We start from the raw sequence: 25,052 nt of genomic DNA, 5'->3' as shown, positions 1-25,052 counted from the left end.
TTTTTCTTGAAAGTCCCAAAATATTTGACACATTTTATTCTAAATAAAATATTTAAGCTTATCTGGAGAATTTATTTTATTTTTCAGGTGAATTTTATTAAGCGTTATTCGTTTATTATCAATATTATTACTTTATTACGAGAAATTTTATTTTATATCTCATACAACTTACACTAGTTGTATGAGTGTCTCACAAATTTATAGATCCCAATCTTACACTTCTGGGTCCACAAAACTGTGAGACAAAAAAATTGCCTCATACAACTAATGTCAATTGTATGAGACACAAAATAAAATTTTCCCTTTATTACTAACATGATTTAAGTTATAAATAATGATAGTGTAAAGATTTTATTACTCGTATTTTAACTTGTTATAATCGGTTGTTTATTATTTTTACCAATTCATCAATTAATGCTTATCATTGATTTACCTACTTACCTTTTAATTAACCTAGTTGTGTAAATATATGTTAGTAGTTGATGAGACGCGTTGTGGTGTTAATGAGAGGTTAGAGGATTGGAGACAGACTTTGCAGTCTAAATGTTTTAAATTGAGCAGGACCAAAACAGAATACGTGGAGTGCAAGTTCAGTGGCACGACTCAGGAAGAGGACGAAGACGCGAGGCTTGAGTCACAAGGCATTTCTAAAAGAGTAAGTTTCAAGTACCTTGGGTCTATTATATAATGGAATGGGGAGATTGATGAGGATGTCACACTCCATATTGGGGCAGGTGGATGAAATGGAGGCTCGCTTCCGGTATTTTGTGTGATAAGAATGTGCCACCAAAACTTAAAGGTAAGTTCTACAGAGCGGTATCAGACCGACTAAGCTGTATGGGGCAGAATGTTGGCTGGTCAAGACATGTCATGTCTAGAAGATGAAGGTGGTGGAGGTGAAGATGTTGAGGTGGATGTGCAGGTCTACCAGGTTAGATAAATTAGAAATAAAGTTATTAGGGACAAGGTGGGTGTGGACCCTGTGGATGACAAGATGCAAGAGGCAAGACTTAGATGGTTCAGGCATGTGAAGAAAAGGGACAGTGATGCTCCGGTAAGGATGCGTGAGAGGCTGGTATAGGAGGGTTGGCGGAGAGGTAGAGGCAGATCGATGAAGTAATGGAAAAAGGTGATTAGACAAGATATGACATTGCTCCAGCTCACTCACTAAGGACATGACTATGGATAGGAAGGTGTGGAGGTTGAGAATTAAGGTAAAGGTTAGGTGGTCGAGTGTTGTCCTTGTTTGTAGCAGTAGCTTTGATACACCACTTGGTGCCTTCCGTATTTCTTTTTTTGGTATTTGTAACCCTAGTCTCCTGTTACTACTTGTCGTTGTCTTGTGTTTTAGTTTTCTGATTACATTACCTTTTGTTAGTTTGTATTTTTTTGCTTTGGTTGTCAGATCGGTTTGCTTGTTCTTGCCCGTCCCCTCTTCCTTTTCTGAGCCGAGGGTCTTCCGGAAATAGCCTCTCTGCCTTTTAAAGGCAGGGGTAAGGTCTGCGTACACTCTACCCTCTCCAAACTCCTCTTGTGAGAATATACTGGGTATGTTATTGTTGTTGTTATTGTAAATATATATTACTCGCAAGTTCATAGAACTTAAACTTAAACTCTTATTAATATAGTAAAACAGTAAAATTAATTAAAATGAAATGAAAAGAGCATTTTCATATACTCCATTCTCTACTAATGGCAAATTACATAAAGAGGGTGCTTAATTTTAGGGGATCAAGATTGAATGAGTGAGTATATTTCTTTTTATTGGTTCCTTTTTTAATAAGTCATTAAACTAAAGCTTGGTCGTCTTTTAGGGGAAATTCTTGACATTAAAAAACACTAGAACTTTATCGTTGCCTGTAGGCTGTTAGTATTTGTAATATTTGCCATAGAGTAAGGAAATATTTCTTCATCTTCTTCTTCTTTGAGGTTTAAATCTATAACAATAGTTTAGCCGCAAAACGTTATACTCCTAATACATATACTGACAAAGAATTAGTTGGAGTTTTTTTGTTGAGTAGTAATAGGATTATATATATTAGTTATTAAGCATCCTTCAACATATTACATAACATAGTGTCACTTGAAGTGACATTGGGGCAAGATAGCCCTTTATGCAAAAAGCTATTATAGTGTCACTTGCAATGTTTTGGTTTCCTAGGGTTCTAAGCATATTACAAATAGAAATAGGTAGTTTTTTTTTTGAATATTTGCATTCCCCGCTCATATTCTTGGTAAGCATTTGGAGTTGGTTATATGAACATGATCTTAATTTCTTGATAGAAAGCAAATTCCGTAAATTGTACGTGTGAATGTTTGATTAAAAGAGCAAACTTTGATCGAGTATTTAAGTTATGCACTGATTATACTGGCAACCTTTGTAACACCTCAAAATTTTAATAATATTTGCATTCTTGATTGACATTTTCATAACGAGGAGATATTTTACTTTGCACTTCCACACATGAAATTGACAATATATGAAAATTTCTTACTTTAGGTTGTATTAATACTGACAAAGAAGCTCCATGGTGTTGCTATATGTAACACTTAATATTATTTTGATGAATTATTATTAAATACATTATATAATTAAGTTTTTGGGATGCCAACCTTTTGTATTTATCTAAAGATATTAGTAGTTTGGGCAGCCACATTTTCCATATTTACCCAAAGTTTAGATATTACTTTGGAAGGCCTGCTTTTCCATATCCTTCTTTCTTGTTTCATTCTTGCAAGACAAAGAAACAAAACCATCTACCCCCTCTCCTTCTTAGCCTATGAAAACTTTATGAAACCACCATAAATTTCTACTAAATCAACCAGCAAAATTCGTTTTTGGTGAAGATCAAGTTGCTCCTCTCTTTTGTGATAAGTTTTGGTATCAGAGCCTAGGTTTGCGATTCTAGAATGTTTTGTTTTGTTGTTGTGATCGTACCTAGTAATTGTTGTTATTTCCTTTCTTAAAAATGCCTCGGAAATTATAAATTTTTGCATACTTGTGTAATGTAATTTGTTGTATATATATACATGATATATATATATATATATATATATATATATATATATATATGTTTGTGTGTTATTTGGAAGTTTGTTGGATTTTAAGACCAAAATCTTGTAACTTGAATTTGGTAACTTGTTTGCTATTTTAGGGTGTGTTAATAACTCAAGTCTTGTAATATGCTGAATTGACACTTTGTCTTGTAAATATGTACAAAGAAGAAAACTAGTTTCATTTTTTACATATACCCGATAGTTTGAAATTTATGTGCAATATAAACTTGCAATGATGTTGAATGAAAGTATAAATTTGTTAGGAAATTGCTTTAATCTGTTGATTGTTCAAGAAGGGTTATATCACCTTATGTTGATATTTTGACATTGTATTTCAATTAAAATAAAATTATGAAATGTATTTTCAAAAAAAAAACATTGCACTTTGAACCTTTTCACATGGGCCTATTTCTGCTACTAAATTATTCTGGATATTTTTAACTATTATCGATTTAAAATTTTATAAGTAATAAATTAGATTTGTTTCCTAAGTAGAACTCTCATATAGGTAAACTTAGTCCTCGATTCATTGGACCTTATGAAATACTTGAGAGAATTGGTCTAGTGGCATATACGCTAGCTTTGCCACATGAATTAGGCAAGATCCACAACATTTTTCATGTTTCTATGCTTCGAAGATACCGCTCAGAACCATCTCATGTTCTTCCTATTGAGTCTATGGAGGTCAATCCTGATTTGACATATGAAGAAGAACCAATCCAAACATTAACGCATGAGATAAAAGATCTTAAAAATAAGAGAATCCCCTTAGTGAATGTTCTTTGGAAAAAGCATTCACGCGAGGAAGCTATCTGGAAGCGAGAAGAGGATATGCGAGTTCAATATCCACATTTATTTCGGAATAGTACAAGGTAAATTTCGGGACAAAATTTATTTAAGGGGGGAGAGAGTTGTAACACCTCAAACTTTTATTAATATTTGTGTCACACCTCCTTTTTCCCAAAGGGATAGAAAGTTTTTCCAATTTAAGTGACAATAATTGAAATGAGATTATCTATTTATTCAGAGTCTCCACTTGGGATAATTTATGGTGTCCCAAGTCACCGGTTTATCTTAAATCCCAAATCGAGAAAATTGACTTTATTTATGGTATGCGAATACAGAAGACCAGGTAAGGAATTTTGTTAACCCGGGAGAAAGTATGAGGCACTCCCAGATTTCGTGGTTTTAGCACGGTCGCTTTAATCATACATGGCTTAATTTATCATCTAATTACGTATTTTTAGAACTATGTGTGTTTTACCTTTTACTGCTTTTAATTAAGAAATTAACTAGAAACGAGTCACACGTATGTGTACTCATTTTGTTTGGCGCATCAAGAATCATGTCATGTGTACGTGCACATAATTGATCACGCTTTATTAATATTAAGATTGTTTGGCCGAAGTTGCGCGAACGCATACCGAAATTTATTTTGAAAATCGTAAATCTGTCACGCGAACGTGTACACAATCAAGATGATAGATTAAGTCGCGCCTAAAGTGTTTACTACGAATATTCATTTTTAAATCGTACTTGTGTCACGCGAACATATACATAATTAATAACATTTTATTATTATTAAGATTGTTTCACCTAACGTTGCACGAATGCATGCTTTGGTTTATTTTTAGGAGTCATAATCATTTCACGTGAACGTATACATAATTATGACAATTTATTGAATTTAAAACGTCCCCAAAGTATTCTAACGCTTCAATTGACTAAGACAGGAATAAAATATAACAAATTCATATTAAGCCCAAATTTATTTAATTTTATTCGAACCCAACCTTAATAATTCTTGTTCAGTAGCCTAGGAAATCTAGACAATCAATAATTAACTGAATTAGTCAAATATCGTGTAGCCTAACAGGAGAACCTAAACCTCATTTAATTTTCATTAGCCTTTAGTTGCTTAAATCAATTCAAATCCAACCCATATACCTAGCATTATAGGATTCATCATTAGTTAAAAGCCTTTAATTGTTACTCAAACAACAAATAATCTTATACTCTAATGATATCACTAAGTGTATTAAGCTAAGAAAAAAAATTCAACCATATTCATCATATTAAGCACCCAAAACCGTGACAACAATCAGTGTAACGACCTGACCGGTCGTTTTGAGCTTTGGCCCATTCTTCGGCGGTTTGAGTCCATGAACAGCTTCACTTCAGGTATTATGACTTGTACGTATCATCGGAATTGGACTTAGGGAAGTTCAGAGTTGATTTGGAAAGAAAATTCTCATTTTAGAAGTCTTAAATTGAAAGAATTAGCTAAGATCAGATTTGTGAGTAAACGACCTCAGAATCAGGATTTGAAGGTTCCAGCAGGTTCGTATGATGATTTCGGACTTGGGCGTATGCCCGGGTCGGGTTTTAGATAACCCGGGAAAGTTTTGGCGCTTATTGTGGAAGTTAGCATTTTGGAAGAAATTTCATAAGTTTGTGTTGAAGCGCATTTCAGTGTTATCGATGTCCGTTTAGGATTCCAAGTCTGGGAATAGCTCCGTATGGTGATTCTGGAGTTGGGAACGCGATCGGAAGTGAATTCGGAGGTCCGTAGGTCATTTTGAAGTCATTTGGCTAAAGATAAAAATTTGAAGGTTTTTGAGAAGTTTGACCGGAAGTGGACTTTTTGATATCGGGGTCGGATTTCGATTCCGGAAGTTGAATAGGTTTGTAATGTCAAATATGACTTGCGTGCAAAATTTGAGGTCAATCAGACGTGATTTGATAGGTTTAAACATCGAAAGTAGAAGTTTGAAATTCTAAAGTTCATAAAGCTTGGATTGGAGGTCGATTCGTGGTTTTGGCATTGTTTGATATGATTTGAGGCCTCAAGCAAGTCCATAATGTATTTTGGGATTGGTTGGGGTCCCGGGAGCCTCGGGTGAATTCCAGGTGGTTAACGGATCGAATTCGGAGTTTGAAGAAGAGCTGAGGTTGTTGGTTGCTGGTGTAACCGCACCTGCGAGTCTAGGACCGCAGGTGCGGAACCGCAGAAGCGGCCCTAGGGTCGCAGATACGGTATGGGCGAAAGAGAGCTGGGACCGCAGATAGGGTCGTTTGGCCGCAGATGCGGGATCGCATCTGCGGTAGAGAGGGCGCAGAAGCGGAATGGGTGGGGAGCCCCGGACCGCAGAAGCGGAATCTGGTCTCGCACCTGTGGAACCGCAGAAGCGGTCAGGAGACCGCCGGTGCGGAAACTGCTGAGGCAGTGAGTGTCTTTAAAATCGGGGTTTTGGCCATTTTCCTCCATTTTTACTCTTGTTGGGCGATTTTGGAGAGCTTCAAGAGGGAAATTTCTTCATCAACAATAAGGTAAGCTAACCCCACTTATCTTGAGTTAAATATATTGATTATATACGGATTTGAGCATGGAATTTGTAGAAAACTTGGGGGTTGAGGGAAAACCTAGAAAATTTATATTCTTGGAATTTGACCACGATTTTGGGTATGGAATTGAGAGTAAATTATATATTTAAGTTCGTGGAATTATGGGTAAGCTTAATCTTCGAAAATTTTCGGAATCCGGGCACGTGGGCCCGAGGGCAATTTTGTCAACTTTTCGATCGGGGTTAGGAATTGTTATAAATTGGATTGTAATGATTAATTGAGCGTATATTAATGGATTTGCATAATTATTGACTAGTTTTGGAGCATTGTGCATCAATTTGAGTCTTCGGAAGAGCGTGGAATGTCGGTTATGGACCTTCGGAGCGAGGTGAGTCTCCTTTATAACCTTGTAAGAGGGAATTGTCTCCATAGGTGAGTTAATTGGTTATGTGCTCCTATTTGTGGGGGTTACGTACGCACGAGGTGACGAGAGTCTGTGCGTAGCTACTATTATGCTATTGTCCGGGTAGTTTAGGACCCAAGAGCATATTATACTTGGATTATTTGTGAACTTATTGACAGCTTGAATTGCTTAAATCACATTGAATTAGTAAATGAATTTCTAAACTGATTAAACTTCATTTTTCTTAAATGGTTAAAAGAGGATTGACTTTCTTTGAAAAAAAAATTCGTGTGGACTTTTTGGTTGTCAGTTTGTATGTGTTTATTTTTGGAGCGGGCCGAACGTATCGGCAGATTAAATAGATGCATCTATGGTTCGTGTCGTTCGATCCTCGGCAGTACACAGTTTAAATATTGTTGGATCGGGCCGTACGACCTCGGCATGAGATGTGCATGCTTGTATTGCTTTCCTGAGAATGTTATGCGATAATATTTGCCTTCCCTGGCCAGATGTTGTTGATAAGCATAATGAAAATTAAACTTTTAAAATCCACACTTATTTGAGATTTTGTTTACCTACTATCTGGTTTTACGAGTTTATAATTGTTTTATAAAAATCCATGATTTCCTCACATTTTCACTATATTGTTATCAGACCTCTAGTAAGTGTCAAAGTCGAGCTCTCGTCTCTACTTCTTCGAGATTAGACGAGATACTCATTGGGTACACGTTGTTTTCGTACTCATACTACACTTCTGTGCATTTTTATTGCACATGCATATGTATCTCTAGTGGCCTACTGGGCGTAGCAGCATAGTTGATACGGAGACTTAGGTGAGCTGCATTTCTCGAGGCGACCCGCAACCAACAGAGTCTTTCAGTTATATGTTTTTATTTCCTGTCCAATATTGTATTCCGGGTGGTTGTTGTATTTTATTTCCTTCTTAGTAGATGCTCATGCACTTGTGACATCGGATTCTGGGATGATTATTGGGTATCTTGTAGTTACTTCCAAATATTCTTTTATTTACATTGTAAAGATTGTCTTATACTAGTAACATTGAAGGAAAAATATTATTTCAAAACAATTAGATAAAATGAGAATTTATTAATACTTCTGCGGTGGCTTGCCTGACAGTGGTGTCAGGCTTCATCACGACCCTTAGTGGATTTTGGATCGTCACAATCAGAGACCCGCAGATAGTGTTATCAAACTAAAACAAAGGAGAAGAAACAATAGACCTCAAGAGCAACAAACTCGATGGAACCGTGAACCGAGTGCAAACAGACTCAATTTAGCACCAGGAGTAATGGACGACGTGTTCGAGCTTGAGAACCAGGAAACAGTGAAACACAAAAGCAAAGTGCGAGTAATTGGAGAATTGGTAGCTTAGGGAGTTTGAACAGAGTTGAAATTGGAAGATGCCACACTGATTTCAGAGATGACGCATTCACAATTTGTTGTTAGACGAATTGTTTGTGGCGTTGAAGTATTGGAATCGAAGCTTGAAATTGATATTCCTAATATTCAGCTTCTCACTTGAATAGTGTTCAATAGATTACAAAAAAGCAATCATCCCCATCTTCCAAAACCTATTTCCCAAAAATTGTTCCTTTTTTTCAATTTGTTTCTCGTCACTTCCCTTTACACGCCCCTTTCCCGTTTCCTTTTGCATGTGTGTGCTGCTAGATTTTTCTTTCTCTCTTTGGTGGGGGATGGAAAACATGAGGAGGGGTGGGTGGCAGCTGGGGGTCCTTAGGTCTCTAGGGTTCTGTCCGTTTTTTGTTTTTGTTTTTTGGTGTGTCCCCTTTAATTGTGTGTGAGGGAAAGATATATATAGGTGTAGTGTATAGGGATTAATTGGTAGCCAAGAAAAAAAAAGTGTGTATGTGCATGTGAGTTTTGAGGGAGAACATGTGAGTTTGTTACAAAAGATAAGGAAGAATCTTGCCACATGGAAATAACTCATTGGCTCTTGCTTTAATTAATATTTTTTCTTTTCTTTTAAGAGTGTAAAATAAAAATACTGGCTAAATATTTTAAAATCAAGAAAATATATATTTTTTTTAATTTTAAATTTTCTTAAATAAAACCTACTAAAAATAAAATAAAGTTTAAAATATGTAGATTAAACTTAAAATTATTTACATACTAAAACTGTTGAAAAATCCCACGTATGGTCAAAAATTCTTGATTGAGAATTTTTATAACGAGGAGATGTTTTACTTTGCACTTCCTAAACGTGAAATTGACAATATATAAAAATTTCTTACTTTAGGTTGTGTTAATATTGACAAAGAAGCTCCATGGTGTTGCTATGTGTAACACTTAATATTATTTTGATGAATTGTTATTAAATATAGTATATAATTAAATTTTTGGGCTGCCAACCTTTTGTATTTATCTAAAGATATTAGTAGTTTGAGCAGCCATATTTTTCATATTTATCCAAAATTTAGATTCTTGCAAGACAAAGAAACAAAACCACCTACCTTCTCTCCTTCTTAGCCGCTGAAAACTTCATGAAACCACCATAAATTTCTACTAAATCAACCAACAAAAATTTGTTTTTGGTGAATATTAAGTTTCTCCTCTCTTTGTGGTAAGTTTTGGTATCAGAGCCTAGGTTTGCGATTCTATGATTTTTTTTTGTTGTGATCGTACCTAGTAATTGTTGTTATTTCCTTTCTGGAAAATACCTCTGAGATTATAAATTTTTGCATACTTCTGTAATGTAATTTGTTGTATTACTTGTACATAATATATATATATATATGTCACATTTATGTATGTTATTTGAAGGCTTGTTGGATTTTAAGACCAAAATCTTGTAACTTGAATTTGGTAACTTGTTTTGCTATTTTAGGGTATGTTAATTACTCAAGTCTTGTAATATGTTGAATTTACACTTTGTCTTGTAAATATGTACAAAAGAGAAAACTAGTTTCCTTTTTTACATATACCCGATAGTTTGAAATTTATATACAATACAAACTTGCAGTGATGTTGAATGAAAGTATAAATTTATTAGGAAGTTGCTTTAATCTGTTGATTGTTCAAGAAGGGTTATATCACCTTATGTTGATATTTTGACATTGTATTTCATTTAATATAAAATTATGAAGTGTATTTTCAAAAAAAAAATATTACACTTTGAACCTTTTCGCATGGGCCTAGTTCCACTACTAAATTATTCTGGATATTTTTAACTAATATCTAGTTAATATTTTATAAGTAGTAAATTAAATTTGTTTCCTAAGTAGCACTCTGCCAAAGGGTTACTACAACATTGACCTAGAGCATTTTAAAAATTTAATTTGAGTGCCAAAAAAAAGGAATTAAAAAATGCATCTACCAGAAGGCCTAAGAAATAAAGTTGGATATTAGAGGAATATGGTTGACGAGGAAATGGAAGAAGATGCACCTACGTAACTACAACTTGAAATAATCAAATATTCACCCTAACAAGTAACAAGTGGTAACAAGTAAATAAATCCAAGCTTAAAAGGTATATATATATACATACGTTTTCACATATATTGTCACGACTCATTTCCATAATAGGTTATGATGATGCCCAACACCATTGTCGGGCAAGCCAATGCGGAAAATACTAAGTAAACTTTCATTTACCTTTACCCAAAAATAGTTGAAATAATTCTTTAAGTTGAAATAAAAATCAGAAATAATTAATAAAGTCATAATAATCAAACAACCCCAAAATGATACAGTCTACTAATGTGTGTGCCAAGACCTGGTGTCACAAGTTGTGGGCAACTAGTAGAATATACAAAAAAATCACACTATCCTACTGTCCGAAACAGAATAGACAGCAAAAATACATAAGAAAGACTTCTTCAGGCTGCTGAACGACATGGGAGGGAAGCAGCTCACCGTAGAAGTCTCGAGTCCTCTCAAGGATGCGCACCAGACTGATAACCAGATACACCTGCCTCAGATCCTGTACAATTAAGTACAGAAGTATAGTATGAGTACATAAACAATATGTACCAAGTAAGTATCCCGTCTAATCTCGAAGAAGTAGAGACGAGAGGTCGACTTGATGCCTACTAGGGTCAAATAATATGAGAAGAATTTATGATAAGCATGGATAACACAATTTATTAACGTTTAATGGCAATGAAGTTCAGTCCACCGAGAAATACTAAGTAAAGCATGCACAAATAACACTGAGGGACGTACGGCCCGATCCAACATAAAAGTAAAGTGTGCACTGCCGAGGGTCGAACGGCTCGAACCGTAGATGCATCTATTACCCCGCTCGCGAATCACATGTGCGACGCGGTCAAATATAAATAAGCTCATCAACAAGCAGACAATAATATTAATATATATATATATATATGTATGTATGTATGTATGTATGTATGTATGTATGTATGTATGTATGTATGTATGTATGTATGTATGTATCAGAGGGGTAGTTATTCACAGGAATATCCAAATTCTCTTTTAAAAGACCAAACGGGATAAGGTTCCTCCACTAGTCTCATTTACCTTAATCAAAATAATTTATATGAATCCGAATTTATCATCAAGTTACAAGAATATCACGTAGAGCATGCTTTTGGGTCCTAGACTACCCGAACTTAACATAGTAATTTCTACGCACGGACTCTCGTCATCTAGTGCATACGTAACCCCCGCATATAATAGAAATTAATTCCATTATTACACCTATGGGGACAATTCCCTCTTACAAGGTTAGAAAGGAGACTCACCTCGCTCCAAAGTGCACTTCCAATACCAAGAACGAGTTCAAGCCCTTAATTCGGAGCCGAACGATCCCAAACTAGTTAAATGAGGCAAGAACTAGTCAATATAGGTTTACAAGATCGAATTCTAGCTATTTAAGCAATTTCCCAACCTTTAACACAAGTTTCCTAAAATCCGACACCGGGCTCACGTGCCCGGATTCCGAAATTTTTCGAAGGAAGTTGTTCTCTATAACCTAAGGATCGATAATATATGATTTCTAATTTACTCCATAGCCAATTTCGTGGTTAAATCTAACTTTTACTAAAACCCTAGATTTTTGCTCTAACCCCATGATTTCACCTTAATACTAGTGTTTAATCTACCCAAGACAAAATCATTAAACTATAAATAGGTAGAACACACTTACCTCAAGATGCTAGGTGAAGATCTTCTCTCAAAAGCTCTAAAATCGCCAATGGAAGAGTGAAAACGTGATAAAAATGACTTAGAACCCGTATTAAATGAACCTCACCGCCCAGCAATTTCCGCATCTGCGAGAAGAGGACCGCATCTGCGAAAGGGGCTAAAATGGCTGGGACCGCTTCTGCGGTCTTAAGGCCGCATTTGCGGAGCCGCTTCTGCGGTTCCTGGCCTGGCCTACCCTGGGCCGCATCTGCGATGAAAGGACCGCTCTACGGTCTCGCACCTGCGGTCCACCAACCGGAGGTGCGGTTATGACAGAAGCATCAACTTTAGCTCTTCTCAAAAATTTCTACTTCACTCGAGCCTCATCCGATTGACGCTCGAGGCTCCCGGGCCCCGCCCGAACATACCAACAAGTCTGAAATCACAAGACGGACCTACTCGAACCTTCGGAACACCCGAAACAATGATAAATCTAGGAATCACCCCCTAAAACCAAATGAATCGAACTTATGCACTTCAAGTTCTTAATTTTCTTCTAACGGGCCAAAACGCCCTTAAACTACTCGGATTGACTCCAAATTTTACAGGCAAGTCTTAAATGATATTTCGGACCTGTATCAGGCTTCGGAACCAACATACGAGCCCGATACCTATTAAATCAATCATTAATTAGTTTCTTTAAATCCTTAAAACTTCATATTAACAATTTCTAATAAAAATTCATTACTCGGTCTAGGGATCTCGAAATTCGATTCCGGGCATACGCCTAGCGGCCCAGGTCCCATATTTTCCTACGGACCCTTCGGGACCGTCAAATCACGAATTTGGGTCCGTTTGCTCAAAATGTTGACCAAAGTCAAACTTAGTCTTTTAAGAAAATTTTAAGGAATCAAATGGCCATATTTCACTCCAAACTCTTCCAAATCCCGAACCAACCATCTCCGCAAGTCGAAAATTAGCTAAAGAAAGTACGAAAAGTTTTATTTAAGAGAACGGGGTTCTAGAAGACAAAACGATCGAGCGGGTCATTACAGATATGGTCCCTTCTTTTTTAATGGATTTTAAAAAAGGATTTGAGTAATACATTAGTATACTCGAAAATGTAATGACGCTTTAGTCTTTTAGATATGTGAATAAGTATTGTGCATAGTGATGGCAAAATAGTTAAAAGAAAAAATAGTTAACCACCCATATTATTCCCTAAAAAATGAGTTGGATAATAAACTTTTTAAAAACGGGTCAAATATGGATAAGAACCATATTATCCATTTAGAAAATGTATAACCAATGAATAACTAATGAGTTTAACTTTTACATTTGTAAAACATCAAATAGGGGGTTCCTCAAGTTTGGCAGACTAAGAATTCTCCTAAAAGTGATCATATTCATGAAGCTATGGATAATATGGTTACCCATATTATCCGGCGGTTAACCCATTTTTTATCTGTATTAAATATGGATCGGATCGAATAATTTATCCGTTTTTCATTACCTATTTTTGACCTGTCCTATATCCGATCCGACCCGCCCGTTTGCCATCCATAATGGCAAATGAAGTGTATGGTATCAAAATTCACGCGATTCACAAAATAATCGCATAGTACAAACCAATAGAATCAAGGTGAAAATAACACGGTCTAGCTAGTTTTCGAACTGGTAATTGAAAAATAGTCAGCATTTGCAAAGTCATTGAAAAATAGCATAATATACTGGAGATTTGTGCACTTGTGTATGAACTTCATGCATATTATGCTGGAACTCCAACACATGGAAAGTTCCAGCATAATATACTGGAGATTGGAGCACTTGTGTATGAATTTTCAGCATATTACGCTGGACCGGTATATTATGCTGGAATTCCAGTATGCTATGCTGGAATATTTTTCAGATTTTGAACAGTGTTTTCGTTCAAATTTATCTTAACATGAAAAATGGCTAAATTTCAATTACTTTTAAAACTATGGCTATTTTTCAATTACCGCATGTAAATCTAGCTATTTTTGAATTTGCCCCGAATCAAGTGCATTCGAGTTGGGTTCTCAATATTTTGGTCAATAGATACAAACTTCCCCTGTTTCCCCCCATCTTTTAATTTAATATTAGTGTAGCCGCTATTGAAACGGGAGGATAAATTAATAGCTCCCACGTTTGTCTCTTCCAGGCCCCCGCTACACTTCATAAGGCGTAAAACAATTTCTTATTTCAGAAAAGCCTTTGCTTAAAAACAGTGTCCAAACTTTGACCTGAAAAAAGTTACCAGCTGCAGATGCACGTCACATTTCGGCTCGTGATATTATCATTAACAAAAATTTTTACCTAGAGTTTAATTAACTTATACCATCAACGGCTTGAGGTACGATAAATTGTACGACTCTGTACGTGAGGCAGATTCAGAATTTTAAGTTTACGGGTTTCGATTCTAAAAAATATAGTAGCTTACTTGATTCTGAATAAATTATTTGTATATATACAAGATTTTGGGCCGAACGCATATCTAAAACTCTAGCTCTGCCTCTGCTATATTCCATCGTGTATGATGTTCTGTTGAAGATGCCATTCTTGAATTGCATATGCTTTAGATTTGATCTAAGTAGAAGAAGGGACTGAGATCTGGATACAACTTCCGTATTACAACTTGTTTGGATGGTTGTTACCTACTGTATTGTATCGTATTGTTTACTTTAATTACAATATTTGATTTAATTGTTACTTAAATTTTATTGTGTGCCACTTTATGTAACGACGGATTTGGTTTGGTGGTGTCGTTACCTTGCTTTTTTTTTCCTCATCTTGCCCTTTCTTATTATTAAATAATCATATTTTATCTTTTATTTTACTTTTTTATATTATATTTCTACTTCGTGTCCTATTTTTTCTTAATAATATTGCAAGTCTATTATTCATATTGTTGGTGCATGACATCATAAAATAACGGCAAACGATACAATATATTCAAACATTGTATTCATCAAACAATACAATACAATAAAGTACAATACAATACATTATGAAACAACACGTAACAATCATTCAAGCTGTTAGTTTATTTCAGATTATAGCCTTTTCCCAAATAAGGATCGTTTAGATTATTGTAATCTGATTAGTTAAAATGTCATTTTCTTAAAGTCACAATAACTTGATAGGTGGGAGTAGATCAAATTGGGCAACAAAAAAGAAACTACTCTCCATGTTTGATGTCACCAAACAACAGGGTTGAATTTTAATTTGCCAATAAGAAACAGATTTAAATACTCAATCTTCACACGCAAACACGTAGACATTAGCAAGAATAATCAACTTACAAATTATAAAATGCTCAAATTCCAGTAAAAACGAGAATTTGTTTCGATTGTTGAAATTTCCTTTTCCCTCAGCCGTCAGATCTGACTGGTTCGATCATCCGTAAATAATTTACATTTTTCATAACACAAATGTAGTGTAGTGAAAAGAACTAGAATTAACCTCTTATACTTAAAGAGGCTAATTAAGGAAATATGTATGAAGTATGATGATGGAAATAGTCACGTGGAGCTACTTAATAGGGTGAGCTGCTTATTTTAAATGGAGCTCTACCCTCACACTCATAAAATATTTACTCGCGTTTATACCAAACCACATTAGCTTACCACGAATAAGAGACAGATTGAGGTGCTATAATATATATATATATATAAAATAACCATGGTCAGTGACTAAAATGCATACAAAAGACAGGTTTCATGTGTTAATTGGTTCGGTGTAAACACTAGGTACAAGTGAATAGAACTAGGGCTACCCGGTGCACTAAGCTCCCGCTATACGTAAGGTCCAGGGAAGGGCCGGACCACAAGGGTCCATTGTACGCAGCCTTACCCTACATTTCTGCAAGAGGTTGTTTCCACGTGAACCCGTAATCTCCTGATCACATGGCAACAACTTTACCGGTTACGTCAGGTGAATAGAACTAGGACAACTATAAATGTTAGACCTTTTGAACTTGGAACAAGTATAACGGCCTATAACAAATAGTGGTACAAGAATCAGCCTTCATCTACCTTCCTCAATACTTTACTTTTAGTATAAATGCACAAGTTTGTTCTGTTTCTACCAGCCACTGGATGGTAGAGAGGGAAAAGTAAAGAGAAAGAAAGGGTCAAATTTTCATCAAGAAAGTGAAAAATGGAGAGAAGGAGGGGCTTGTATGTGTTGATTGTGGCAGTCATAATTATTGTGAGTGGAGCTGAAGGGCAACTAGTAGAGAACTTCTATGGTTTTACTTGTCCAAATGTGGAATTCATAGTTCAACAGGCTGTGTCTACAAAGTTCAGCCAGACTTTTGTCACTATTCCGGCAACGCTGCGTCTCTTTTTCCATGATTGTTTTGTTGAGGTAACAGCCTAATCTTCTCCAACAATTTTGATTGCTGAGAATAATGTTTTCACAACATATAAGAATCAAGAGAATTATTCTATACTTTGAATAGCCCCCACAAAATCTTTGGCGTAACTGGTAAAGTTGCTGTCATATGACCAGGAAGTCATGGGTTCAAGCCGTGGAACAAGCTCTTGCAGAAATGCAGGGTAAGGCTGTGTACAATAGACCCTTGTGGTCCGGCCCTTCCCCGAACCCCACGCATAGCGGGAGCTTAGTGCACCGGGCTGCCCTTTTTTTTTCAATAGCTCCCACCACCAACATTCAGCAACAGGTTTCGCAGGATACTAGGTGCAAGGAAGTCGAAATACTAACAATTATGCATGGTTTTCTCTAACTGAGATAATTATGAACCAACTAACAATACTATATTTTAACATCATTTTTGCTAAAGAACTAAGATTGACATTCTTCATCTTCACAAAATTGTTAATTTCTTGTCTTTGGATGATGATATAAAGCTCATCAAGGTGGTTTAGCTTTCAAGGTAAGAAGATTGGGAAGTTTACAAATTTTATATGATAGAATATACTGATGAGAAAAATATTTCAGTATGCTAACTGATTTGGCAAGTCCAGTAGAGTTTCAAGTGATCAAGATTTCTCTCTTTTTCATATTGCTCAGGGATGTGACGCCTCTGTTCTCATAGCTTCACCAAATGGAGACGCGGAAAAAGATTCTTCAGATAATATTTCCCTTGCAGGAGATGGCTTTGACACTGTAATAAAGGCAAAAGAAGCAGTAGAGGCTCAGTGCCCTGGAGTAGTATCATGCGCAGATATTTTAGCTATCGCCACCAGAGATGTTGTAGTGCTGGTAATAGAGGACAGAGAAACCATTTTCTCTTTGATTTACCTTAAAATGTAAACTGTCACTTGACTTGTTGATTTCTTCTGGTGAAAACATTCAGGCAGGAGGCCCTGCATACAATGTAGAATTGGGACGTCGCGATGGGCTCATCTCCAAGGCATCTCGGGTTGCTGGAAAATTGCCAGAACCTCAATTCAATCTCAATCAACTAACAACTATGTTTGCCAACCACAATCTCAGCCAGTTTGACATGATAGCTCTTTCTGGTGCTCACACACTTGGCTTCTCTCACTGTGACCGTTTTGCAAACCGTCTCTACTCGTTTACCTCGTCCAACCCCGTTGACCCTTCTTTGGATCCCGAATATGCTAAACAACTAATGCAAATGTGCCCTCAAAAAGTAGATCCTTCCATTGCTATAAACATGGATCCTGTGACTCCGCGAACATTTGACAATGAGTATTACAAGAATCTGGTTGGAGGAAAGGGTTTGTTCACCTCAGATCAGGTGCTCTTCACTGATGAAGCGTCTCAACGCACTGTTAATGATTTTGCTAATAATGCTTTCGACTTTAATGGAGCTTTTGTCACTGCAATGAGAAAACTAGGAAGAGTTGATGTCAAAACTGGTAATCAAGGTGAAATAAGACTGGATTGCACCAGGTTCAACTCATGAGGCCCAAGTTCTAGCTTTCAACGAAAGGAACAACTGCTACTACTTTGTAAATCCATGTTAGAAGTCCGAAAAGTTAAAATAATTTGTTTTTGGCAATATATTTGATGTAACTTGCAAAATAAATCACGTGTTTTGAGTTTTGCAATAATTCTTATACTAGACATTTATATGAGCTGAGTGGAACCATATGAACAGTATAATTAGTGAGTTGAGACAAGCAACAAGTTTTAACATAAAGATACCCTAATCCAATCTGTGTTACTGACTTTAATCTTGACCTGCACCTGGTGCAATAATTTGCATCATCCACAAGCATGAACATAGTTAATCTGCTTGTATCTCATGGTACTGGTATTTAGCTAGACGCCATTACCATCAGCTATCACGATTCACAACTTTCTTCAGAACATAGTAAGCGGTCAATGTCACTGCGTTGTGCAGTGTAAAGCTTTTCACCCGTTAAAAGAACTTGGTGCAAGGATAATTTAAAGAAATAAAGTTTAAAAAAATGGAAGATCTCATTCAATAAATGATGGTTGACAACCAGAATATAACAATTTCAAGTTTCAAAGACAAAGCAAAATATACACCAATCAAGAATTGCAATCAAACATTTATATCACAGTACGAGGAACAGCTTCTAACACCAAAAAAATCAGTTGCGCCATCGCCATTGTTGCTTGCTCTCATCCAGGAGGATGTTTTCTGGTAATGGCTAACAATGTCACCTCAGTGAAATGCTTGGATCCATAAGCTGGTTGAGAGTATCTGTGCAAATTACTCAAACTTCTATCCAAGCTTCACTTGAGTGATGGATTATGTACGAGATTTTCCATAAAGCTGATTGTATACAGCCTTTGTTCGATAAACTAGAATCATGCTTAGACAAGCAGCAATAATGCAGAGTCCACATAGTATTAAGGAAGTCAAGAAGAAGCATATGGCACCTTCACACTTTAGAGGTTCCTCCACAGCTAGAAAACTTGACAAAATAGATGCCCCATTCCATTGGCTGGGATGACGCTCTTGAGCTTGCTTTGCAGCTTCACTGTCATATATGCTACTAGCAATAATACCTGAGAATACTAATGAACCAGCTGGGTTCGCAACAGTGAGGAAATTGTACAAAGCTCCAAAATTCTTTAAGCCAAACAATTCAGAAGCAGCAGCTGGCACAATAGCCCAATGAGCTCCATACCCGAGCCCGACCAGAAGAGTACCAATGTACATAGCCCCTGGCCAGCCCATAGCAAAGAAGAAATGCCCGAATGCCATTATAACTTGGGCAACAGCCATGGCTGCATGTCTTGGGTAGGCGTAATCCCTGTTTTGTCAATAGGACAAGGTTGTATGAGAAAAATATTCATTGAAATGAAGAACATTGTAAAGTTCAGTCAATATCGTCAATATGTAAGAAGCAAATGTCATGTACCTCACAATTATTTCAGAAAAGTATCCACCCCCAATACGACCGAGGAAGTTCCATATGCTGATCATGGAAACAAATACATGTGTGTTATCATATCCTAAAGATTGGCTCATCTGACCCAAGTTATCAATCACAGTCAAACCAGATCCAGATCCTAAAAGTAGTGAGAAAAATATAATCCAAAGGTCTGCCTTTATCAAAGCCTGCATTAAGGTAAAGTCCTCCCCTCTATGGGGGCCCCGCCTTCTTTTGATCCTCACTGCTCCTTCTGCGGCTGCTTGAGCTAGTTTTGTTTGCAGTTGGGCAATTCTTTTTTGCCTTTCTAATGCTGGAAGCAAGTCTACGTCCTTAGGCTTCTCATCTTCAACCTCACTAAATATAATTTCCTGATCATCATTATGTTTAGATACACCAGGATCTTGTTTTTGTGACTCGGATAGAAGAGCCTCTTCTGATGGTCCTCTTGTTGCTTGAGAGAAGCTCAAGGAGATGGGAATCACCACCGGGATTACCAATAGAACGAATAAAATAGCTGTGAAGATTGTAGTGATGGTGTGACTCACGTCAACAAGGTCTTGAACAAGCATGACACCCATCAGGTAAGAAGCCAAAATAATGCAAATGCTGTAAATTAATGAAAAGCTGAATCCATCAGAAGGTCTGACTTGTCTGTGGCCACCAACAGGCCTGATTAAAAACATGAGAGCAATAACCACCATTGCAGGTCCAACGGCAACCATAAATATAAGGGAAGCATGATCTGGGGAATGGATTAGCGCATATATCTGAGTCATAATTGCACCACCCAAGCCAGCGAACCCCTTAAGTATTCCCACAACAGGACCGCGACTTTTAGGGAAATTTTGCACACATGAGACAAGTGCGGCTGTATTAAAGTAGGTTTCGCCATTTGTACCTATAAATATAAGAATGCACATCTGCAGAGAAATAGCTGAAATAAGTCAATTATCAGACAAAACTAGAAGTACATGCCAAGGTAGTGATCTAAAAGAAACACATACAAGTTATGCAAATATCCCATGGATATGGCCCAAATTGTTTATAGCAGTCAGTAAATAAACGATTTGATCCATCAAACAAAATAGTAGTGAATAACATCTTCGGGTGAGTGACCAGACATATTTCGAGAAAGGCATTCAGCTACACAACAGAAAACAAGCACTTTTTTTTTTTGGATAAGGAGAAAACAAGCAGTTCTTGCCCATGCATACTAGGAAAATGGTAGACTTCGGTTCAGTTTTGTTCTCCTTCATTCATTCAAAGACATGCAATCTTCGTCTTCACTAATTACACTCCGAGAGGAAATGATAGATGATGGAGTTTCATGCTGATAAAATCGTGAAGAGAAGGCAAGCTGATAATTATTTGGTTCACAAGTAAAACCCATTGCACTTCAGCCTTAATCCAGACTTGTAACTTTAGTTATATTTGAAGTTCTTCAGAAATAGAAATGTCAGACAAGAACAATATCAGATTGATGAAACTCAGGTAGATAGAGTAGCAGGTTCTTCTTGCCTACCTGAGTTCAAGGCCTTAAATTTCAGAAAAAGCAAATCAAATACCCTAATAGTAAGTTGATGACTGCAACTAGTGCATTGATCAAATTGCATAATTCAGGAGCACCAAGACCAAATTTGAACTGAAAGTGTGATACTCTAGAAGCAAAATTGCAATTCAGAAGACAGAAATGAGACATCAATAGACTTATAAACCCCTGATACTACCAATAGTAACCTCATAACTCGATTAGAGCATCGCATCCTAAATAGCAGTGGTAGAGCCAGGAATTTATATAAGGAGATTCAAAATGTATTAGAATGTCATAGTTGAGACTTGAACTTATGACTCAAAGCAACTTTTGGACCCCCTTTACCACAACATTAGAATTTTCTCCTATGTTAAAGTGGATTCAATGGTTTAAATATAACCAAAACATTACATTTTTATCCTATCTGCACACTATAACCTTTAGATGAAGGGAATTCGATTAAACCCCTTTCTCCCTTACTAGCTCTGCCCCTGCTAATTAGGTGATAATTGACTACTACAAGGTGATCCAGTATTTGAAGGGGAGACTTAGCGTAACTGGTAAAGTTGCTGCCATGTGACCAGGAGGTTACGGGTTCGAGCGCGTGGATATAGCCTCTTGCAGAAATGCAAGGTCTCATAGGCTCTTGTGGTCCGGCCCCAGAACCCGCACATAGCGGGAGCTTATTGCACTGGACTCACCTTTTTTTAAGGTGATCCAGTATCACATCAGAGGGTTTTACAATATCAAAGGGATAAAGTATAAAGAAATAAACTATTGAAAGTTTTGAAATTCAGCACTAAACAAATTGGCTAAAGAGATGATGAGAAGAGATAGGTACTCACAACCCATAAGGGGAGAATAGGAGATCGACCGGTGACGATGAGCCAAACCCAGCCATACCCAATAAAATTCTGAATAGCACCCACAAGAAGAGTTGCCCATAACGGCAAGATTTCAGATAAAGTTCCAGCCAAAAATCCAACACTATCTCCCAAATCCTTAGCCACACCCAAACGTGAAAGTTGCCTTTGATTATAATTAAGAGAGCTTTTAATGATCGGAGAAATGCTGCCGAATAAATATCCAATACCAGCAAAACTCTGAATCCACATTGCTGCAACGAATACGAGCCATCTATTGTTGAAGAATAAACAGAGTTTCTCTTTCAAACGAACCATTTGAAACATTTAAGAGTCTTTCAGATTATCTCTAGAATTTCTCTTGGGGGAAGTCAAAGAACCTGGCTATGTTTCACCTTTTTCTTTTGTAATGAAGAACAAGCACGAAAATCGGAGTATAAAATAAGATTATATTTTGGGTCCAATGATGTTTTGTGTTGGATGCATAATGCATTACGGTGATATAAATAAACCAATAAAAATAAAAAAGGCCAACTTGAGCAAAGAAAAATTGTCGCCCATTAAATTAAATAAGCTAGAAAAATATGGCATAGAAGATAACATTGAAACGTCACTCATTTCTTGTGATGATCCATGACCTTTCAAAGATAACAGTAAAATGTTTCATTTTCAGTATAGTAGTATTTGTTAGAGAAGAAACAAATTGGAGAGCACTATTGCATTCCCAGGACTGGTAGTGACGGCGGCACGGCGCTGTGGATTTGTGTTACGTCAACTTCATGCTGAGTTGTTGTATCGGGAGATTTGCAAACTTTGGGTAACCACTTATAAATTAAATAATTTACTTTAATAGTTAAAATTAAAGCAAATCACTAAATCATGATTATTTGATAACAAAACCAATATTCGGGCCAAGAACACCTTCATTCTACCACATCGTCAAATTGAACATAATCGTTGAATTTATCATGTAATTTAGTATATGCCTATTTTAGTATATAGATAGATATATGATCTATGGGGATAATTACTTAGAAGTACATTTTGTGCTATAACCCTTCCTATCTGATAGGAAAGGAACCATGATCGTGAACCGATCTTATCCGGATCACGAATCTCAAGTTTGTCTATGAAGAATGGATTTTAATTATATTAGTGTCTATAATTAATTTCTTTTGTGTAATATTAATCGATGGGACCTCATTGGTAAGTGCTACAAGATCTCGTGCATTAAAACACATGGTTATGGACTCGAATACGTTAGTATGGAACATTTGGAGTTATGAAAAGAATCCTTTTGTTTGCTGGATATCTCGTTCGTACACATATTCCTTTTGTTTTCCGAGCCTCTAGTAAGTTACAGACACAGTAATGTTTGATGATTACAAAAGTTGTATAAAATATATGTATCTTGTATTTATTGATTTTTTATAAATATGAGAATTAATTTTTATATTGATCATCACAGTATTAATAAAGCTATTCTCTTAAATGAATAATGAAATATATATATATATATATATAAAGGGAACAAGTGAGTCCATTGGTTGAGAATTGGGTCATGGAACGTACGCACATTGACGGGAAAGTCTATAGAGTTGGCGAAGATCCTCCAGAAGAGGAGGGTCAATATAGCGTATGTTCAAGAGATAAGATGGATAGGGTCGATGGCGAGGAACGCGGACGGGTATAAACTTTGGTACTCAGGAGTCGAGAAAGGTAAGAATAGAGTGGGTATCTTGGTGGATAGGGAACTTAGAGAGTTTGTGGTTGAGGTTAGACAAGTGAATGATAGATTGATGATTATTAAGTTGGTGGTTGGAGAGTACACTTTAAACGTTGTTAGCGCCTATGCGCCACATGCGGGCCTAGATGAAGAGGTTAAACGATGTTTCTAGGAGGGGTTAGATGAGATTGTGCGCCAGGTTCCGCCTACTGAGAAGCTATTCATAGGAGGGGATTTCAGTGGTCATATTGGGTCGACCATAGGTGGTTATGGCGAGGTGCATGGAGGCTTCGGTTTTGGGGAGAGGAACGGAGGAAGTACCTCATTGTTGGACTTCGCTAAGGCTTTTGGGTTGGTGATTGCGAACTCTACCTTTTCGAAGAGGGAGGAGCATTTGGTCACTTTTCAAAATGCGGTGGCGAAGATTCAGATTGACTATCTCCTCCTCAGGAGGTGTGATAGAGGGTTATGCAAGGATTGCAAGGTGATTCCAGGTGAGATACTCGCGAAGCAGCATAGACTCTTGGTGATGGACATTGGTATTATGTTAAAGAGGAGGAAAAGGTATGCTCGATGAAGACCGAGAATCAGGTGGAGAGCCTTAACTAAGGATAAAGCCCAAGAGTTAGAGGGGCAGTTGTCGGCTGTGAGAGCTTGGAGGAGCTATGGTGAAGCGAGCACTATATGGTCTATGACAGCAAACTGCATAAGGGAGGCTGTGAGAGAGGTGTAAGGGGTCTCGACTGGCATCTCTGGCGGACACAAAGGAAACTGGTGGTGGAATGAAATGGTCCAAGGTATGGTAGAAGCGAAGAAGGCGGCGTACCTGAAGTTAGTGAGGAGCAAAAGTGAGAAGGAGATGCGAGTGTGCATAGAGAGGTATAAGATAGCTAGAAAAGAAGCTAAGCTGGCGGTCACGGAGGCTAAGATTGCAGCTTATGGTCGTATGTACAAGGAACTAGGGAAAAAAGGCAGGAAGAAGAAGTTATTTCGGCTGGCCAAGTTGAGAGAGAAGAAGGCTCGGGATTTGGACCAAGTGAGATGCATCAAGGACGACGATGGTAGAGTATTGATGGAAAATTCCCAGACTAAGAGGAGATGACAGACTTACTTTCATAAACTTCTGAATGAAGAAGGGGATCGGGATATTGTGTTAGGTGAATTGAAGCATTCCGAGAGTCACCGTGACTTTGGGTACTGCATGCTCATCAAGGTTAAGGAGGTCGTGGGAGCTATGAGTAAGATGAGTAGGGGCAAAGCGACCGGGCCTGACGAGATTCCAGTGGAATTTTAGAAGTGTGTAGGGAGAGCAGGTTTGGAGTGGTTGACTAGGTTGTTCAATGTTATTTTTAAGGCAAAGAGGATGTCGGATGAGTGAAGGTGGAGTATGATGGTTCCATTGTATAAGAACAAAGGTGATATCAAGAGTTATAACAATTATAGGGGTATCAAATTACTGAGTCACACCATGAAAGTGTGGGAGAGGGTGGTTGAAGCGAGGGTGAGGATGTCGGTGTCTGTATCCGACAACCAGTTCGGGTTCATGCCGGGTCGTTCTACTACAGAAGCTATACACCTTGTTAGGGGGTTGGTGAAAGTACAGAGATAGGAAGAAGGACCTGCATATGGTGTTTATTAA

General features: G+C 37.1%; 4 protein-coding genes across 4 annotated transcripts; 3 read left to right on the top strand and 1 right to left on the bottom strand.

The window, feature by feature from the left end:
* Positions 1-15,921: 15,921 nt before the first annotated feature.
* Positions 15,922-18,020, top strand: LOC104248398 (peroxidase 55-like). The gene is made up of 3 exons (XM_009804650.2): positions 15,922-16,318; positions 16,985-17,176; positions 17,271-18,020. Exons 1-3 carry the CDS (start codon positions 16,109-16,111, stop codon positions 17,844-17,846), a joined length of 978 nt encoding a protein of 325 aa, XP_009802952.1. The 5' UTR covers positions 15,922-16,108; the 3' UTR covers positions 17,847-18,020.
* Positions 18,021-18,345: 325 nt separating this feature from the next.
* On the bottom strand, positions 18,346-22,471 carry LOC104248396 (protein NUCLEAR FUSION DEFECTIVE 4). Its single transcript, XM_009804649.2, has 3 exons — positions 21,670-22,471; positions 19,279-20,213; positions 18,346-19,170 (listed from the first exon to the last, which is right to left on the bottom strand). Exons 1-3 carry the CDS (start codon positions 22,012-22,014, stop codon positions 18,663-18,665), a joined length of 1,788 nt encoding a protein of 595 aa, XP_009802951.1. The 5' UTR covers positions 22,015-22,471; the 3' UTR covers positions 18,346-18,662.
* An 883-nt stretch (positions 22,472-23,354) lies between these two features.
* On the top strand, positions 23,355-23,990 carry LOC104248400 (uncharacterized). Its single transcript, XM_070167576.1, has 2 exons — positions 23,355-23,462; positions 23,586-23,990. The coding sequence occupies exons 1-2, from the start codon at positions 23,355-23,357 to the stop codon at positions 23,988-23,990; spliced, it is 513 nt and encodes a 170-aa protein (XP_070023677.1).
* Positions 23,991-24,200: 210 nt separating this feature from the next.
* On the top strand, positions 24,201-24,515 carry LOC138886464 (uncharacterized). Its single transcript, XM_070167575.1, has one exon. The coding sequence runs from the start codon at positions 24,201-24,203 to the stop codon at positions 24,513-24,515; it is 315 nt and encodes a 104-aa protein (XP_070023676.1).
* Positions 24,516-25,052: the final 537 nt, after the last annotated feature.

Source organism: Nicotiana sylvestris, chromosome 2, assembly GCF_000393655.2.
Source record: "Nicotiana sylvestris chromosome 2, ASM39365v2, whole genome shotgun sequence".
NCBI classification, from domain to species: Eukaryota; Viridiplantae; Streptophyta; class Magnoliopsida; order Solanales; family Solanaceae; genus Nicotiana; species Nicotiana sylvestris.
This window is presented reverse-complemented; position numbering and strand designations above follow the sequence as displayed.

Bases quoted from the DNA above. Each gene is read 5' to 3' on its own strand.
- LOC104248398 (XM_009804650.2), top strand. From the start codon at position 16,109: ATGGAGAGAAGGAGGGGCTTGTATGTGTTGATTGTGGCAGTCATAATT. The intron at 16,319-16,984 runs GTAACAGCCTAA...CATATTGCTCAG, and splicing joins TCCATGATTGTTTTGTTGAG to GGATGTGACGCCTCTGTTCT. The intron at 17,177-17,270 runs GTAATAGAGGAC...GAAAACATTCAG, and splicing joins CCAGAGATGTTGTAGTGCTG to GCAGGAGGCCCTGCATACAA.
- LOC104248396 (XM_009804649.2), bottom strand. From the start codon at position 22,014: ATGTTTCAAATGGTTCGTTTGAAAGAGAAACTCTGTTTATTCTTCAAC. The intron at 20,214-21,669 runs GTGAGTACCTAT...ATTTCTCTGCAG, and splicing joins CTATTCTCCCCTTATGGGTT to ATGTGCATTCTTATATTTAT. The intron at 19,171-19,278 runs GTACATGACATT...TTGACAAAACAG, and splicing joins TTTTCTGAAATAATTGTGAG to GGATTACGCCTACCCAAGAC.
- LOC104248400 (XM_070167576.1), top strand. From the start codon at position 23,355: ATGGCGAGGAACGCGGACGGGTATAAACTTTGGTACTCAGGAGTCGAG. The intron at 23,463-23,585 runs GTTAGACAAGTG...CGATGTTTCTAG, and splicing joins TTAGAGAGTTTGTGGTTGAG to GAGGGGTTAGATGAGATTGT.
- LOC138886464 (XM_070167575.1), top strand. From the start codon at position 24,201: ATGGTCCAAGGTATGGTAGAAGCGAAGAAGGCGGCGTACCTGAAGTTA.